This window comes from Asterias amurensis, chromosome 16, assembly GCF_032118995.1.
Source record: "Asterias amurensis chromosome 16, ASM3211899v1".
NCBI classification, from domain to species: domain Eukaryota; kingdom Metazoa; phylum Echinodermata; class Asteroidea; order Forcipulatida; family Asteriidae; genus Asterias; species Asterias amurensis.
Window position 1 is genome coordinate 2,614,715 of NC_092663.1, and position 17,824 is coordinate 2,632,538.

General features: G+C 39.4%; 1 protein-coding gene across 1 annotated transcript; it reads left to right on the plus strand.

Moving 5' to 3' along the window:
- Nucleotides 1-504: 504 nt before the first annotated feature.
- On the plus strand, nt 505-16,095 carry LOC139948809 (uncharacterized). Its single transcript, XM_071947144.1, has 13 exons — nt 505-728; nt 4,236-4,557; nt 5,487-5,701; nt 6,222-6,428; nt 6,963-7,193; nt 7,910-8,094; nt 8,829-8,962; nt 9,090-9,544; nt 11,433-11,532; nt 12,879-13,010; nt 13,926-14,009; nt 15,005-15,085; nt 15,657-16,095. Exons 1-13 carry the CDS (start codon nt 600-602, stop codon nt 15,998-16,000), a joined length of 2,619 nt encoding a protein of 872 aa, XP_071803245.1. The 5' UTR covers nt 505-599; the 3' UTR covers nt 16,001-16,095.
- The last annotated feature ends 1,729 nt before the right edge of the window (nt 16,096-17,824 follow it).

Genomic DNA, 17,824 nt, shown 5'->3' on the forward strand with positions numbered 1-17,824 from the left:
TTTTTTTTTTTGTGGGAGCACTACCAAAATAAAATGGAAGGGAAATCAATTCTAGAGGACTTGAAACTAGGACTGTAAAGCATATTTTGGGAATATTATCCAAAAGTTTGTTTTATTAGTTTGAATCAATTACATTACTGAAGCAACATGTTAGAAAACGTAGCACAAAATTGACACTCTAAAAGAAAATACGTAAATCTATGAAAGCAACCAACCCCTCGGCTAATAGTGCAGTATTCCAGTTAATTGTAGTCAAATAAATACGAAATAAATAATTCTGAAACTTGTACTTTAAAAACCTGTTTGGTTTTAATACTTACTTCATAAATTAAAATCAAACAAAACATTCACTATAGTTTCGGTTTACCTTACCACTTATTTTTTTAAATATAAGTTTTCAAAAAAAAAAAAAAGAGACTTTAGTAGCCACGTGTGACGTTTTCATCTGCACTCCTTTTTTTTGTTCCAACATTCCAACAAAGCACCCAAGCACGACCACTACAGTGGTATTCAGCGAGCATCCTGAGTAGATGCCGCAAGAATTTGACCGAGCAAGGAAAGAAAAACTTCGCCCGTGTCTCTCTGCATTCTGACCCAGCATGCCTACTTTTTGCTACGGGGCGATTTTCTTCTTCATCCTCGCGGGACTTCTGGCTCTTCCCGCTGAAGGAAGTCCCTTCCAAGCCCGGAAGAACAAAGATGAAGAAAGCAAGATGCAGATAAATCTGGTGAAGCAAACTTTTATTTTCATGTATTTTTACCTTGATAAAAGTGATCGGTGACTGCTCACCCATAAGCAGAAATGAGTATTTTTATTTTGTACCATGTACAAAATGCAGACTGCACCGCTCGTATGGACAAGCAGTCCCTCGGCTTCCAGTCGTATGGACCCTATACTCGCGAGTATCCAAGTAGAAAAAGAAGACGCTTGAACGAAAAGGGAGTGGCACTTGTTTGATGATGAATCACTAGTCACTACTTCTAGTCAATAAAAAAGCACTGGCCAAAACCTACACAAAACGGCAAAGTATACTTTTTTTAACCGCTAAAGTGCCTCAATCATAAACATTTTTTTTTTTTTTATGTACACGCATATAATAATTCGGATAACTTTCCGTATGGCGCCACCACTTTTCCACTTATTTTTTTCACAAAAAAGTTTTATATTATTGAGGTTAATAACTTTTCCAATACAACAGACATGTGAAATTATGTTAATTTCATGGTCACGTTTTTCGAGAGTGATTATCTCCACGCAAACCTTGATTCATCACTAAGACAGTTTCGCTATTCACATTGGTGAAGAGCGCGTCACGTGGGGGTGTTTAAACCTTTGATAATGACCAGGACCCAAAGTTCATAGAGCTGCTTTAGCACAGAATAATTCCTTGCTTATCAGATTACCGGCCAAGACTCCACCAATTGTTTCCTAAGTAAATGACGGTTAAATACCAGTCACAAGCATTGTATAATGGCATGACATTTTTGCCACCAGAACACTGTGTAAAATGAGCGAACTATTTTCGTCAGCTCTATGAAAATTGGCCCCTGTAAAAAGTGTTGAAACATGTGCGTGACACGCAAGCTTATTACAAAACAGTTTCTTCATTCCTATTGGTCGAGAGCAACGGCCGAGACCATAGATATAGAATTAAATAACTAGATCGGCCGCGCGTACATACGCGCCATTACCTGTGTAGAAAATAAAATTGTTCGCCATGGACGCGGTAAAAATTTCACGTTCGAAAGGCGACGCGCAAAAATGAACACGGGAGATAGGCCTTTGACGCGCTAAATGTCACGTGCTGACGGCAAAAAGTCACGTGCTGACGGCAACGCACAGAAAATGTACACGGGAGATAGGCAATGGCAGCCCCCATGCCAGAACCTGCGTATTTACGCGCGGCCGATCTAGTTATTCTATTCTATATCTATGGCCGAGACAGGTGCCACATCACGCGATACACGCGACGCGCACAGTATACCCGTATAAGGAGTTGTTTACACCGAGGGCGGCGGAGGGCCTTACCATTTCATAGCTGGAGGGGTGTTCACCCATAAGCTGGAGGGGTGTTGTATTGAAAGAAATCATTGAAAAATTATATTTGTTCCATTTATTTTACCTTTTGACCAAAAAGTGTTGATGGTCTTTGACCGAAAAGGTATTTATGATTCATCTTTGGTAAAATTATCAAGAACCTGACATCGGCGGGTTTAAACCACTAGTTGAAAACCTCTTCACCACAAATTGATTCCATTTTTTTATATAATGTAGTGATCCCAAGTGCGCCCTCAGTGTTGGATTTTGTAGAAAGTTAACTTTTGGGGTTGTCACGTGACGACAGCCGCTTTCTTTTTCGACTTCAACTTTGAAAGAGCAGGTGATTTTATTGGGTCTGTGCTTCTCTATAGCTTTGGCCATGCTCCAAAAAAACCCATTTATATGGAAGCAATAATAGAGATGGAGAGATATTTGTGAGTATTTTGACCCTCATTTATGCCCAAATTATTGCGATTTTGTAGCTCTCTCTTTTTTGATCGTTTTAGTCAAACCATTTGTCTTTTGCACTGGTCAGCTGTCGGTGTCACACATGCGTCCGTTGGCCTATGTCACTTTTTCGTAAGTGCTGACCTTTCTGTGAACTTTACTTTGTGCCCTGTGTATGATTGTTGAAGGCTACATGTAGAGTGTACTGTAGTGTTATAAACTTTTTTAATGTTTTCTATGGGTTGGAACCTCTATATGGTTGGAAGTATAGAAGAGATTTTCATGTAAATGTCATTGGCTTGTTGATTTGTTACAAGGATAGAATGAAACTTTAAAGTTAAAGGAACACAATGCCTTGGATCGGTCAAGTTGGTCTTTGAAAAGCGTTTGTAACCGTCTGTCTGTTATAAAATGCAAATATGTAGAAAGATGTTGTAAAGGAAGGATACAAAGATCCACACAAACATGCCTCGAAACTGCACGGTTTTCCTTCTACCTCGTTGACTAACACGGTCGGCCATTTATGGGAGTCAAATTTTTGACTCCCATAAATGGTGGACCGTGTTAGTTCGCACAGCAAAGGGAAAAACACACAATTTCGTGGCAAATTTGTGTGGATCATTGTATTCTACTTTTACAACATCTTTTCAACAATGCATTTTGAAAAAAACGGTTATAGACCAACTCGTCCGATTCAAGGCAACATGTTCCTTTAAGTAAGAATAAAATACGCTACACAAACAAGGTCACCGGTGAATACTGAGTACAGTTTATGTGTCTTTATTTCAAAATATGAACATATTTCTGTTTTGGGCCTTGTAAATTAGCAATAATGTGGTGGCCGGGTATTGACATGTTTTCCAAAAAATATTCCCTTTTAAAAAAGCTCATGCTTTTAGAAAAGAGATAGGAGTGTGTTTGCTCTCCAGAATAAATAAATAATAGTAAACTTCCGAGTAAAGCCATTTAAAATGTACCACTGACACTATTCAAGGTCTCAACAAAGACATCTTCGTTCAACTACCTCATGCTCCCTTTTTGTTGTGCCAAGAGCTCGCTATTCTACTTTTGCAGAGAGATCATTCTCTGTATACATGGCCCGAAAATGTGGAACATGGTTCCTACACAGATCAGAAATGCCAGCTCACTCACCTCATTCAAGACACTCCTTAAAGCTCACCTGTTCCAGCAGGCTTACTAACCATTCAACTGCGCCTCAGCGCCTTAGAACAAACTCTTGATTTTGGCGCTCTACAATCGACCTTTGATTGGTTGATTGACTATTGGTAATTACACAAAACAGTTTTTAGCATAACAGCTTATAATACAAAATATATACTTGGTGTAGTAGAGTTGTGGCCGAGTGGTCAAGCATTGAATCCAAGTTCTGGTGCAGTCACCAGAGTGTGGGTTCGAATCCTGGTCGTGACACTTGTACCCTTTATTAGCAAGGTACTTTAAAGTTTAATTGCTTCTCTTCACCCAGGCTGCCAGGGGTATACCTGCGAGGCTAGATGTTGATATTAGTGAAAATGCCACAAGCGCCTAAAAGGCGGCTCGGGCTGTACATTGTTGGGAGCTGAGATACATTAAAGGAATGTTATTGGCCCTTTGACCATCGCACTAATGTAAAGCGCATTGATACGGTTATTGTGAAATGCGCTATATAAGAATTGGTAATTATTAAAATTTGTTATTATTATTGCCCCTTGTGGTTAATTAATGGATTTGCTCTTGTTTTATACAGGCTGCTTTAAAAGACAAGATGCTCAACAGTGCAAGAACTTCAAGGTCAACCGAAGATGAAACCACAAACTCGGTATCAACTTCGTCCTCGTCATCGAATATGTCGTCTACAATTTGGTCATCAATTTCGTCATCTTCAGATGAGATTGTGAGAGTTTTATCGTCAACAAATGGTTCATCTCAGGATACGTCTTATTCTTCGCCTCATCAGTCCTCATCGTTTCCAACATCGCAACTGTCTTCATCCTCCTCAGCCGTGCCGTACTTGTCTCAGGTACTGGGTGGCTCCGAGGATGGGCAAGTTGTTGAGGATAAATACTATGGTGAGATGAACAACAATAATACTAGTGCAATGTTTTTATTAAGGGCAAAATTAGTGAAAGCTCAAAGCGCTTTTGGAAAGTCAAGAGTGACTACAAAAATTATAGATAATCAGAAAAAAAACCTGCACAATGCATACGATAATAAATGCAATTTTTTTTTCACAAAATACTGTCTTAATAAAAAACTTAAACTGTTCTAGAGAGATTAAGTTTAAAGGCACTGGACACTGATGGTAATTACACAAAATAGTTGTTAGCATAACAGCTTTACTCTTGGTGATGAGCAACAGGGTGCCGTTGACAATATAAATCATTGTTGGAAACGGCTCCCTCTAAAGTAACGTAGTTTTTGAGAAAGGGGTACAAATATTTAATAGTAAATTTGCATCGGGATGAAGAATATTTATTTAAGTTTTTATCCATATACACTTTTTCCTGAGCTCTGTTAAAAAAATCACAGGCATATTACTCTGGTGGGATTAGAATCCATGACCTTTACGTCTACATGTAGAGTACTCTTTTTAATACCAACTAGACCATCGAGATTCCTCGGTAGTTAGAAGCAGTTCGAATCCTATTGTTTTAGCGTACACAACTGATGGGCCATATGGCTTGGCGACAGAGGTTATTATTTTGCTTTATGATTGATGCAATTGTTCAATTCAATTTCAATTTCAAGATAAAGATCAAGATCAAGATCAAAGTATAAATTGGAAATTGTTTTCTCTATAAACATTCAGGTTTTTTCACAGATAAAAACATAATTCATTACAAATTAGGGCTACATACAAAAGATATAGTTATAAACAACACTAGTAAACGGTTAACAAAAAAAGAGAAGAAACTTCCAAAGGTTACCACCACTGATTAAAAAAAAAGAGAATTCCACCGTCCCTCCTTTTATCCACTCTATCCTCTCTTTACACCAGCGTGCGTTCACGATGATTCACCGGGCTACCTCTGCCTTAGGGACGGCGAGTGCCTGGCCTTGGACAAGCTCTGTGACGGAATCGTGGACTGTTCCGATGCTGGTGATGAATCAGTAGATGTATGTGGATGCGATGGCATGATGTGCAACATCACCAACGAGTGTGTTTCTAGCGAGTATGTGTGCGACGGGGACCCAAGCGACTGCGACGGTATGGTAAGTGGAAATCGTATATAGACTGGTCCCCTGTCTGGTTGGTATTGGCCTCACAGAACCAGTGATATCATTGGGTACTATTTCATTGGGTACTATTTCATTGGATACACGAGCAGCTTTCTGCCTCTAAAATGGGAGTCAGGCCAAACAAATTGTTTCTTTTTGTACACATCATTCCTTGGGTGCATTCGTTCAGCTTCCCTGTGTCATGCAACCCCGCATGTGATAAAGGCATGCACCTCAGGTCGCCCCCAAGTGACCCACTCCACAAGCAGGGCACTTGGGGCTAACCAGATGAGCCCCTGGATTCTCTTACCATAGAAAACTGCCTATTAAGCAGTCTGTTAGCAGTCCATAAGCAGCCATTGACAATGAATGCTTAGTCAGGCAGTCATAAGTAGTCACGAGAATTATTAAGCACGTCCAAGCTATTCCAACGTACCGGGGCAGACCCAGGGAAGCTAAAATTGAAGGCACCCTTTATTTAAGATGTTCCTTTTCTTATTGCCCTTTTTTTCAGGATGAAGTAGGTTGTCCTGATTCGAGATTCCAGGTGTGTGTGCCAAACCATTTCATGTGTTCAACAGGACAGTGTATACCGGACTACTGGATATGTGACGAGAACCTGGACTGCCCTGGTGGTGAGGATGAGTGGAACTGTCAAACGCGCAAATGTCCGGCCGGGTACTTCCGCTGCCCCTCTGGCTCGTGTGTGTCACTTAACTGGGTAAGTACTTCTAAAAATACCCTGGACACCATTGGTAATTGTCAAAGACCAGTCTTCTCACTCGGTGTATCTCAACATAATGCATAAAATAACAGACCTGTGAACATTTGAGCTCATTTGGTCATCAAAGTTGCGAGATGATAATGAAAGAAAAACACCATTGTCACACGTAGTTGTGTGCTTCCAGATGCTTGATTTTGGGACCTCAAAACCTAATTCGAGGTCTCAAAATCAAATTCATGGAAAGTTAACTCTTTCTCAAAAACTACATTACTTCAGAGGGAGCCGTTTCTCACATCAGAGGGAGCTGTTTCTCTATCTTAAAACTCCGATGACCAATTAAGCTCAAATTATCACAGGTTTGTTATTTTGTGCATATTTGTGCATAATCAGTGTATTTTTAGTCCCAGACAAGTTTGTCTCCTGCAGCAGTATCACAAGCCACATGACTATATAGCACTTCCGTGGATAAACACTTCCTTGAAAATTCATCTGGAAAGTTTTTTTTTAAACCATCATAAAACATTCCAACAGGTTTGTGATGGCCATGCCGACTGCACCGACGGGGCTGACGAACACACCATGGGCTGCGTCACCGAGTGCACGGCCAACCAGTACAAGTGTCAAGACGCCTCGTGTATACCCCAGAGTAAGCTGTGCGACGGGGTCGGAGACTGCTCATTCCGGGAGGACGAGGGTACTGAGTGCGGCTGCAAGTCCGATGAGTTTGAGTGCTCGCCAATAGAATGCGTACTGCAGAGCAAGGTAACGAAACCCGAATTCAAGCTCTGGTGATTTTGTTCAGCGGAGTCTGGGTTCTCATCCCAGTCTCGTCTAGTTATCTCGCAACCAATCCGACGACCAATCAAGCTAAAATTTTCACAGGTTGAGATACAGCAAGTGAGAAGACTGGTCTTTGACATTGGCCAATAGTGTCCAATGGCTTTAAGGCCCAGTGACCAGGGGTAATAATGTTGAAGCGCCATGACCATCACTGCGTGATGGACCTGAGTGCTACATAAGAAGCCAATATTATTATTACTACTATTCAAGAGACGGAAGAAGGTGGAAATGGTAGACTCAGTTATGAGACGAAGGGATCAATTTAGGTAGTGCACTATAGTGGTATCTCTGTCTAGAATTCCAAGGGTCGGGGGTTCGAGTCCCACCAGAGTAAAATCCATGTAATTTTGTTCACAGGCCAACAAACAGTTAACCATGGTTTTAGTTTTATATTATAATAGTCTAGTGCTTTTCTCTTGCTGATGTGGCAGGACTGAGAGATTTTTTCTCGTGTAGGTTCTGTCCCCCTTAAGGCGAAGTGTACAAACTTCTTCTGATAGCGCCCTTTTTCGAATACTCCTTATTCCATGTTTAATTCCTAATACATGTAATATGAGAACAGAATCTTCTGGGGCAAATGTTCCTATGACAGAGCCTCTCTCTGGATTTTTATTCTAAATGATTCTCATTTCTCCAAGGTATGCGATGGAAATTCCGACTGCGCGAACGGCAAAGACGAGCAACTGTGTCAAACGAACGAATGTCGTGAAGGATACTACAGATGTCGCGGTGTGAGGAGAATATGCATCCCGAAGACCTTCATTTGCGACGGTCAAGTTACGGATTGCCCGGAAGGAGATGACGAGATGGGGTGTGGATGCGGGTAAGGACCTGGTTCTGCTTAGCAGAAATGAACAGGGTCCCAGTCACAAATTGTTTCATGGTGGTTTGGCTAGGAACCTTGTTCTGGTGGTAAGCATAATTTTGTTGTGCTAAGCTTTTCTTTGTGCTTAAGCAGCTCTAATGAAACTGTGCCCTGTGCAGGCCTGGGTGAGTATTAAATTTTACTACTTGAAAAGTTGCGCCTCAAATAGTTGCGACTTCGACACTACTTGCGACTTATTTTAAATTCCAAAGATGCATTTTGGAGTAATGTTTCCTGTAAGCGCGACACAGACAAACTCATGCTGAATATATTGAAGGAGTGGCACTGATGTCTGGTTGTGTTTTGTAAGTAAATTGTGTTGTCGTAAATACAATTGGTTCACAAAACAGGTTGTCGCGACTAATTTTGTAGTATAGTAGTCGCAACTTTTTTTGTAGTATTTAGGGCGGCACTATGAATTGAGTATATCAAATTGAACCCATGGTGCCTAAACCATATAGCTGCTCATAGAACACAAAAGGGACTCTGGGCTAAATAAGCACAACAGTGTAAGGCTTAACAGAATAAGGTTACCAGCCCAGATACCATTCCACCGGTATCAAGTGACTGGTACTGTCCTCATACTTGCTAAGCAGAAAGTTATTAAGCGTTATTTGCTGCCTTATGCTTAAGTTCCCAAAGTGATAACTAGAGTGTTTGTTTAAACTAAGTTGTTTTTGTTTCTGTTTCAGAGTCGACGAGATTCCATGCTCGGATGGCAAAACATGCATTCGGCAAAACCAGGTCTGCGATGGAAATGGTGACTGCCCATCCGGACAAGACGAGTCTGACTGTGGTTGTGGACAAAGGGAGCACGAGTGTCCAGGTAAAGCCGAATGAGGATGCCGTTTGAGTAAACAAGTTGCAAAGTCTAAATTCATGCTGTGGGCTTTATTTTTTAATACTGAAGTATTAAGTCATTTTGCCCTTTATTCCCTTTTTCTCTTCCTCAGATGGCTCGTGCATCATGCTTGCTTTCCTTTGTAACGGCATCAACAACTGCCGAGACGGGTCAGACGAAAGGGGATGCCCCTGCCGAGACAACGAATTCACATGTGCTCAAAACGGCGTTTGCATTGACGCTGATCTGCAGTGCGACGGTATTGTGGACTGCGCTGACGAATCGGACGAGAACAGATGCCCAACAGCGCCCCCAAGAGTTTGTGAATACCCAGCTCACTTTCTATGTCCGGACACCACAAGGGTTTGCATCGATGGTGAACGACGTTGCGATGGTGTTGCTGACTGCAGGGGAGGAGGTGATGAGGAAAATTGCCCGTGTGTGGGGGTTCAATGCCTGGACGGTTCATGTATTAGTAACCGGGCTGTGTGTGACGGGGTTGAAGATTGTCGCCAGGGTGAGGACGAGGTTGGTTGTCCTGGAAGCTGCTCATCAACTGAGTTTAAGGTACGTGTCTTTTAACTATTCCCCTTTTTTTCAAGATATCCTGCTTAATTGAACTACAAAAAAAAAAAAACAATGAAAATATCTAATTTTAATGACAAAAAAAGAATCCCGAAAGTCATGTATTTGTATTTACAACATAGATTTCTCCTGAAGACGAGCAGAGTATAGGGCTTACTGTTGAAAATGATGAAACCAAAATATTTTGTTTTTTTTATTTCAGAGTCAACACTAAAAAAAAAAAATGTAATACATGGTTTAACCACAAATTTACTAATATTATTTAAAGTCAATTGTTATTATTAATAACACCATGAAAAAAAAAAAAACTACTCAGATGATTGTTAAAAATGGTCTGCATGTAATTATTTAAAAAAAACTACAGTGTGTATTTTTTGGTGCGCCTTGAACAGTTACACCCAGCAGGGTTTAACTACATGTACTCATCCACCGCCCTTCCCTCTCTTATTGGACATCTTTGGTAATTGTCAGAGACCAGTCTTCTCACTAGGTGTATCCCAACGTGTTCACAAAATACTAAACCCATAAAAATGTTAACTCAATTGGTTGTCGAAGTTGCGAGATAATAATGAAAGAAAAAACACCCTTTGCCACACGAAGTTGTGTGCTCTCAATGCTCATACCCAAAATCTAATTTTGGGAGGTCTCAAAATCAAATTTAACTAATTTTAGTAGAAATTTAGTTAAATCTCTCAAAAACTACGTTACTTCCCATAGCAGGGTTCTCCACATGCGGTTTGGTCCGGGCGCTGTGCTCGGAAACAAATTCTTAAAATACCAAATGCGCCCGGACAAAAAGTGCCGCGCTCGGACAAAATCATTGTGCGCCCGGACAAAAAGTATCGCGCCCGTACCCGAAAAATTGAAAAACACTTCACGACGAACACATACCATGTTCGATGCACGCTGTATCACTTATATTTTTGTGTGCTAACCTGGCCAGATCTCGGCTATTTCATAACGGCAGTACACGTGCTTTTTTCTGTGTGTCGCAGGGCAAGTCTGTGAATCTTGCGGTTTAGTAGCCCTGATATATTAGTGGCTGAAACAGCGCCCTCTCGTGAATTAACATCCGTCATTTAGAGCGGAAATAGAGCGTGGTAGCAACTCTACGGGGGAATTCTACTTCGTTGAAGAGAATTAACCGCACTTTCAGACTTGAATTCAAGTTTACCTAATGAGCAGACCAATCAGAGGTCGAAAAATACCCGGACGTAAGTCTGACACTAAATTTTTGTTTTCAGTCGATCTTGCAGGAATAGTTTGTGCAATTTTGCCGAAAATACAAGAGAAGTGTGCGCAATATGCCGCTAGATACGGAATAATTTTAGCAATTTGAAAACAGTGCAGGAATAGTTTGCGCAATTTGACAATAGTGCAGGATTGATTAGCGCCCGGACAAAATTTTACCGTGTGGAGAACCCTGCAGAGGGAGCCGTTTTCTACTATCAACAGCTCTCCGTTTGATCGTTAACAAGTAAGTTTTTTATACTAACAATTTCCTTGAGTTATTACCAAAAGTGTCAAGTTCCTTTAAAACGATAGCAGAATCTAGACATAACTAGAAAAGAGGAAGTTTTTTTAATGTCTGTATAGGGAAGGAAAGTAAATGATGGGAGTTTATTCCATCCATTTCCCGGGGCGGCTATTAAGGAAAAGGACTTTATTTAATATATTTATTAATTATTTTAAAACTTTAAACATTTTACAAAATGATTACCAGTTGGACAGGGGCTCTTAAAGCAACAAGCTTTTGTATAACAAAAGTATAAACACTGTCATCCTGAAATGTGCCAACAATAAACATGTTTTGTCGCCCGTACTACGAGCTGGTGTTCTATTTTAAACAAACAAATATTTTTGTTCACAGTGTGCTCCAGGTGAATGCATAGACTCGTCAAAATTATGTGACTTCGCCTTTGTTGACTGCCAAAATGGAAATGATGAATCCGAAGAAAATTGTGGGGAAAGTAAGATTTTAATGCCTTCTCTGACGATTAATTGATTTTTTTTTTTCTGTTCAGTTCTTTGATTGATCCACTCAATTAAAGGCAAGGTATACCTTTGGTTTTCGGAACCCTTTGATATGTCCCATATCTGCCTTAAAGTGCTATTCACACAACAGCAATTTAACCGGGGTCCCTTGCTTAATTTAAGCATGGTTGTAAAATGTAGCAATGTTTAACAAGATTTTGCAGGAGAACTTGGACAGGTGAAACAACTTTCAGACTAGGCAGGTTTTTGTAAATTTTCACAGCCAGGTTACAATCTAGCAAGGAACCCTTGCTTCTAGCAAGGGTTCCTTGCTAAATTGCTCTCGTGTGAAAGGGCTTCAGAAACTGCTTACAATCCACCAATGGTGCACTTACTGATAAGTTATGCATAGGTAAAAATGCCTATTGTATGCAACGTCAATGCACAAAACAAGCAATCCTTCGGATGTCAAAAGCAATTGGCGAATCCGAGCTCAGAAGTTTATTTCATTCCCTAACAAATTGGAACCGGTTTATTGCAGGGGCAATATAAGCCCCATTGATTGTGGGCGAAAACAAATCAACAGTCCTGCCTAATACGTAGGTATTAGGTGTTGTTTGATTGCAAACGGACTCGGTAGTAAAATGCTCCTTGTAGGTACGTTTACGGCACACCTAAATCACAAATGACGGATTTAATTTTGTTCAATTGCTTTCTCCAGAAGACAACCGGTTAAGGACAACGGACGAGAAAGTGTAGATTCGTGAATAGAATGTACGAGCCGAAGACGAGTGCATTGTAGTCATGAATCTACACTTAAACTATTTCCCCCATTGTACCAGTTTCAAAGAATTGTCAAACGATCGACGGTTGGTCACATTTCATAATTATGTAAAAACAAATATATGAGTACAACGTCAGTTTGCTCGGCAATCAATAAATTAAATCATGTTACTAAAGTGATTTTTATAAACTGGAAAATGTTTTTGTAATCTGAAAAATAACATAATAATTTCAGCTAATTTCAGCTATGTTTTGTTGCACTTCATGCTATCTTTCAATTTAGAAAGACAATAAGTTTCAAGTTGAAATATTTACTTAAGTTTGTTATGAATCGACACTCAACTGTAGATTATGTTACGAATCTACACTTAAGTGTAGATTCGTAACGAACTTCACTTAAGTGTGGATTCGGTAAAATCATTCGTTTAAAAGAGCATATAAATCAAAACTTTGAGTTGAAACCAACGGTTCTTTTCAGGACCACCCAACTCATTTCCACCATGTAAACTTTCAAAAATCACTTGATCATCCCCTATATTCGATTTCTTTCTCCTTCAAGGTAATTGCAATTCTGATGAGGGTTTTGTGTGCCTGTCTGGTGAATGTTTCGATGGGTTAAAAGTATGCAACGGGATTCTTGACTGCCCTGGTGAGGAGGACGAGACGGCATGCCCAACAGCGCCACCTACAGGTCAGTTCGGTTTAGTTCAATCATTTTCACTAATCAGCACACTTTTATTAATTTTGGTTTTACCTAACACCGATGTGTGTTAGCACTGTATACTCAGTACTTTCCCGAGTCCTGTGAAAAAATATCACAGGCATATTACTCGGGTGGGATTCGAACCCTTGACCCTTGCAATTCTTGAGCAGTGTCTTACTAACTAGACTACCAAGGTTGCCCAGTAGCTAGAGGCAGTTTGAATCCTATGTTTTGGCAGGGGGTACCGCAACGATATAAGAGATGTTAAATTTGCATCATTTTTGTTTATCAATAAAACATGCTTTATACACAGGGCAAACTGTTAAAGGAACACGTTGCCTTGGATCGGTCGATTTGGTCTTTGAAAAGCGTTTGTAACCGTTTTTTATAAAATGCATATGGGTAGAAAGATGTTGTAAAAGTAGAATACAATGATCCACACAAACATGCCTCGAAATTGCGTGGTTTTCCTTTTACCTTGTCGACTAACACGTCGGCCATTTATGGGGGTCAAAATTTTGACTCCCATAAAATTAATGGCCGACCATGTTAGTTCGCACAGTAGAAGGAAAACCACGCAATTTCGAGGCAAACTTGTGTGGATCATTGTATTCTACTTTTAAAACATCTTTCCAACCATATGCATTTTATAAAAAACGGTTACAAACGCTTTTGTTTTGACCAACTCGTCCGATCCAAGGCATTGTGTTCCTTTAATTTCTACCCACACGATACGTGTGCTGCAGATAAAATTGTACGAGCTTTGGTTGTGTTTTTTCGCGGACAAGTTGTTAACATCGCTTTGTTTTACATTTTTGCCTTTTTAGTGCGATGCTTCCCGTAACATAATTTACTATAATATTTTTTACTGTGATTACCTATAAATATTTGTCCTTGTTGCAGTCAATCTACTACATGAAGTCCAGGCTTTAAAGGAAGGTTTTGAAGGCTTAAGACATCATTTGACTGAGAATGACGAAAAAACAGGTGACTCCTTATTCTAAATTTAGAAGCTTCATTATTAATGCGTAAAACTCTATATGAACAAAATAACAAACCTTTGTAAATTTGAACTCAATTGGTTTGTCGTCGAAGTTGCGAGATAATAATGGAACAAAAAAACAGTCTTGTCACACAAAGTTGTGGCTTTCAGATCAGATGCTTGATTTCACGACCTTTAAATTTAATTCTGAGGTCTCGAAATCAAATTCAAATAATTTCAGTTGAAAACTACTTCTTTCTTGAAAAGTATGTTACTTCAAAGGGAGCCGTTTCTCCCAATGTTTTATACTATCCACAGCTCGCCATTGCTCGTTACCAAGTAAATTTTATGCTAACAGCTATTTTGAGTAATTCCCAATAGTGTCCAGACCTTATAAGATGGTTATGGTAAAAACTGGCCCTTGAAATAATTAGTCCATGAAACGCTCGTGTTTTTGAGAAAAAGTTAATAAAACATTAATTATCACGCATGTAATCAAATATTTCAGAGCAATTTATTGAATGCTGCCCTCACCCGAATGACTATACCAAACAATTCGCAATTGGCAAGAACCTTTAAAGGCACGTAGACACTATTCGTAATTGTCCAAGACAATATGAGATAATAATGAAAGAAAAAAACGCTCTTGCACACGAAGTTGTGTGTGTTTGGATGGTTGATTTTGAGACCTCAAGTTCTAAATCTGAGGTCTGGAAATCAAATTCGTGGAAAATTACTTCTTTCTCAAAAACTATAGCACTTCAGATGGAGTCGTTTCTCAAAATGTTTTTTTACGATCAGCCTCTCCCCACTACTCTTTACCAAGTAAGGTTTTATGCTGATAATTATTTTGAGTAATTACCAATAGTGCCCACTGCCATTAATTCGCACACATTGAGAACAATGGATTTACCTGGTAAGTCTGCTGCCACCTAGAGTCACAAAGGTCCCCCAATTATTGGCGAATGATGAGATTGCTTTTTCCTCCAATTATTCACAGATCTATTGGAACTAGACGTGGATAACCTTGAGACAAATTTTGAAGACATGAATAATGAGATTGGTGATATCAACAGAAAAGGTACCGTTGAAAGAGTTTGATCTACTCCAAAGTTGCACTTTTTTTTAACAGCGTAAAATACTCAAATCAACAGTTCAACTTTGTAGAAATCAAATTTCATTCAGAGGAAAAGTATTAAACATGTCAGCAACTAATTGTTATAATCATTTTTTTTGTGGGAATAAACACTTTGGAGATTAATAAAATAATTTAAAAGAAACTATAAAAACAAAAGAATTCCCACTACTCTGCAATTCCCTTTCCCGTAACTTTCTTGCTTGAAGCCACGAACTTCAGCTCTTTAAAACACTAGACTCAAAACCCATTTATTTGTGTTATCATTTGCTTGTCTGATTGTTGTGCTCCTATAACAATGCATTGTTTGTTTGCATATTTGTTTTATTATGTCAGCTGAATAAGTGCTTCAATCTTTGAGGTGCGTTATAAAAATGCTGGTATGAATGTGTTTGTATGTATATCACTTTTGGCTGTATTTATTTGAAATGAAGCTGAGTTTGGGTTGCTGTACCAACAAACAGAGTTATTAGATTTTTCTTTCAACAACATCCATTTTATATTCACTGACACACAGGTGCAGCCCTGGAAAGAGAGGTTGAGTTTCTTAAAGACGAGGTGGAGGAGATCAAAGAGAAACTTTCTGATCGCGACGACTACACTAACACACCTCGTCCTCCTGTGCGTCCAACGCGGCCCGTTCGTCCAACACCTCCAGTGCGTCCAACGCGGCCCGTGCATCCAACACCTCCAGTGCGTCCAACACCTCCAGTGCGTGCAACGCGGCCCGTGCGTCCAACACCTCCAGTGCGTCCGACGCAGCCCGTACCTCCTACACCTCCAAAGAATCCAACGCGGCCCGCGCGTCCTACAAGGCCACAGAGTCGGACACTTCCTATACGTCCAACAAGACAACCCTGAGAGATGCCTTACATAGCAACAACCACCCCTCCTTCCAAAAAAATAATTGGAAAACGCCTGCAAAGTTTACATTTCTACAGGGCCCAATTTCATAGAGCTGCTTAGCATAAAGATTTACTTAGCATGAAATTTCTTCCTTGATAAAAACAGGTTTACCAGCAAAAATTCCTTTTGTTGCTTATTTCTTGTTACTGGTATTCAGCTGTCGTTTGCTTATATCCTGTTGTTATCAAGGAAGAAATTTCATGCTAAGCAAATTTATGTGCTTAGCAGCTCTATGAAATTGGGCCCTGTTCTCTCTGCGCACCATTTATAATCCTATTCTATATGCAGAAATATAGGACCTTCAATTATACCATGACCTATGAATAAACCTTATGCACATGACCTCATTCAGTAGTGCGCCATCACCTACATTAGAGATCAAAAGGAGGTTGTTCGTTGGCTAATCCTGTGGGCCGCCTAAACACTATTTTGAGAATTAAACAAACTCAGATGAGTAATGTAGAAACTGGAAAAGTTTCCTTATGGCGCCACCACTTTTTCATTCTATATGAAATAATATAGTACGTATCTAATTTACCTCATTGAGATATCCCTTTTTGTAAAAAGGGTGAACAAGTGGTGGCGCCATACGGAAAGTTATCCTAGAAACCAACTATTTATAGATATATTGTTCCTTTACATCCATTTGAGTTGAAATTATTTTATATTATTTGTATTATATTGAAAGAAAAAAAAATGTGCTAGATTAGAAGAAGAGTGTACTGTTGTACAAAAATATGTCTGGAAAAAGGGAAAAAAAGAAAGAGCAAGATAAAACCATATTAAAGGGACACGTTGCCTTGGATCGGGCGAGTTGCTCTTTAAAAAAAGTTTGAAACCGTTTGTTATGGGTGCATTATGGTTAGATAGATAATGTAAAAGTAAAATATAATGAGCCACACAAACATGCCTCGAAATGTCACGGTTTTCTTCATAGGTCGCGAACTAACACAGTCGGCCATTTTGTGGAGTCAAAATACTCAAGTGATCCAAGGCAACATGTTCTTTTAAATTGAGAATACAAAGCCCACTTGTATGCATTTGTGCACTTGACCAAAACATTATCTATTAAAGGAACACGTTGCCTTGGATCGGACGAGTTGGTCAAAACAAAAGCGTTTGTAACCGTTTTTTATAAAATGCATATGGTTGGAAAGATGTTATAAAAGTAGAATACAATGATCCACACAAGTTTGCCTCGAAATTGCGTGGTTTTCCTTCTACTGTGCGAACTAACATGGTCGGCCATTTATGGGAGTCAAAATTTTGACCCCCATAAATGGCCGACGTGTTAGTCGACGAGGTAAAAGGAAAACCATGCAATTTTGAGGCATGTTTGTGTGGATCATTGTATTCTACTTTTACAACATCTTTCTACCCATATGCATTTTATAAAAAACGGTTACAAACGCTTTTCAAAGACCAACTCGACCGATCCAAGGCAACGTGTTCCTTTAAGTGAACACAACACAAAAATTACAAAACTGATCTTAGTAAACAAAATATAAATTTAAATGTTGCTTATCAAATAGTGCAATGATGCATTTAATCAAAGAAAGAAAATAAATTAATATTATGTCTTACAATTCTATAACAGAACGTGTTTACTGGTTGTGTTTTATTGGTTGTGTTTTATCGTGTCTAACTTGGGACAGAGTATACCTTTGGTTTAAAAAAGGTTTGATTTTTTTTATTCTATAAATATTCTAAGCTCAATTGGTTATCAAAAAAGAAAAAACACCATTGTTTCACATTGTGTTCTTTAGGTCTGAAGTCTTT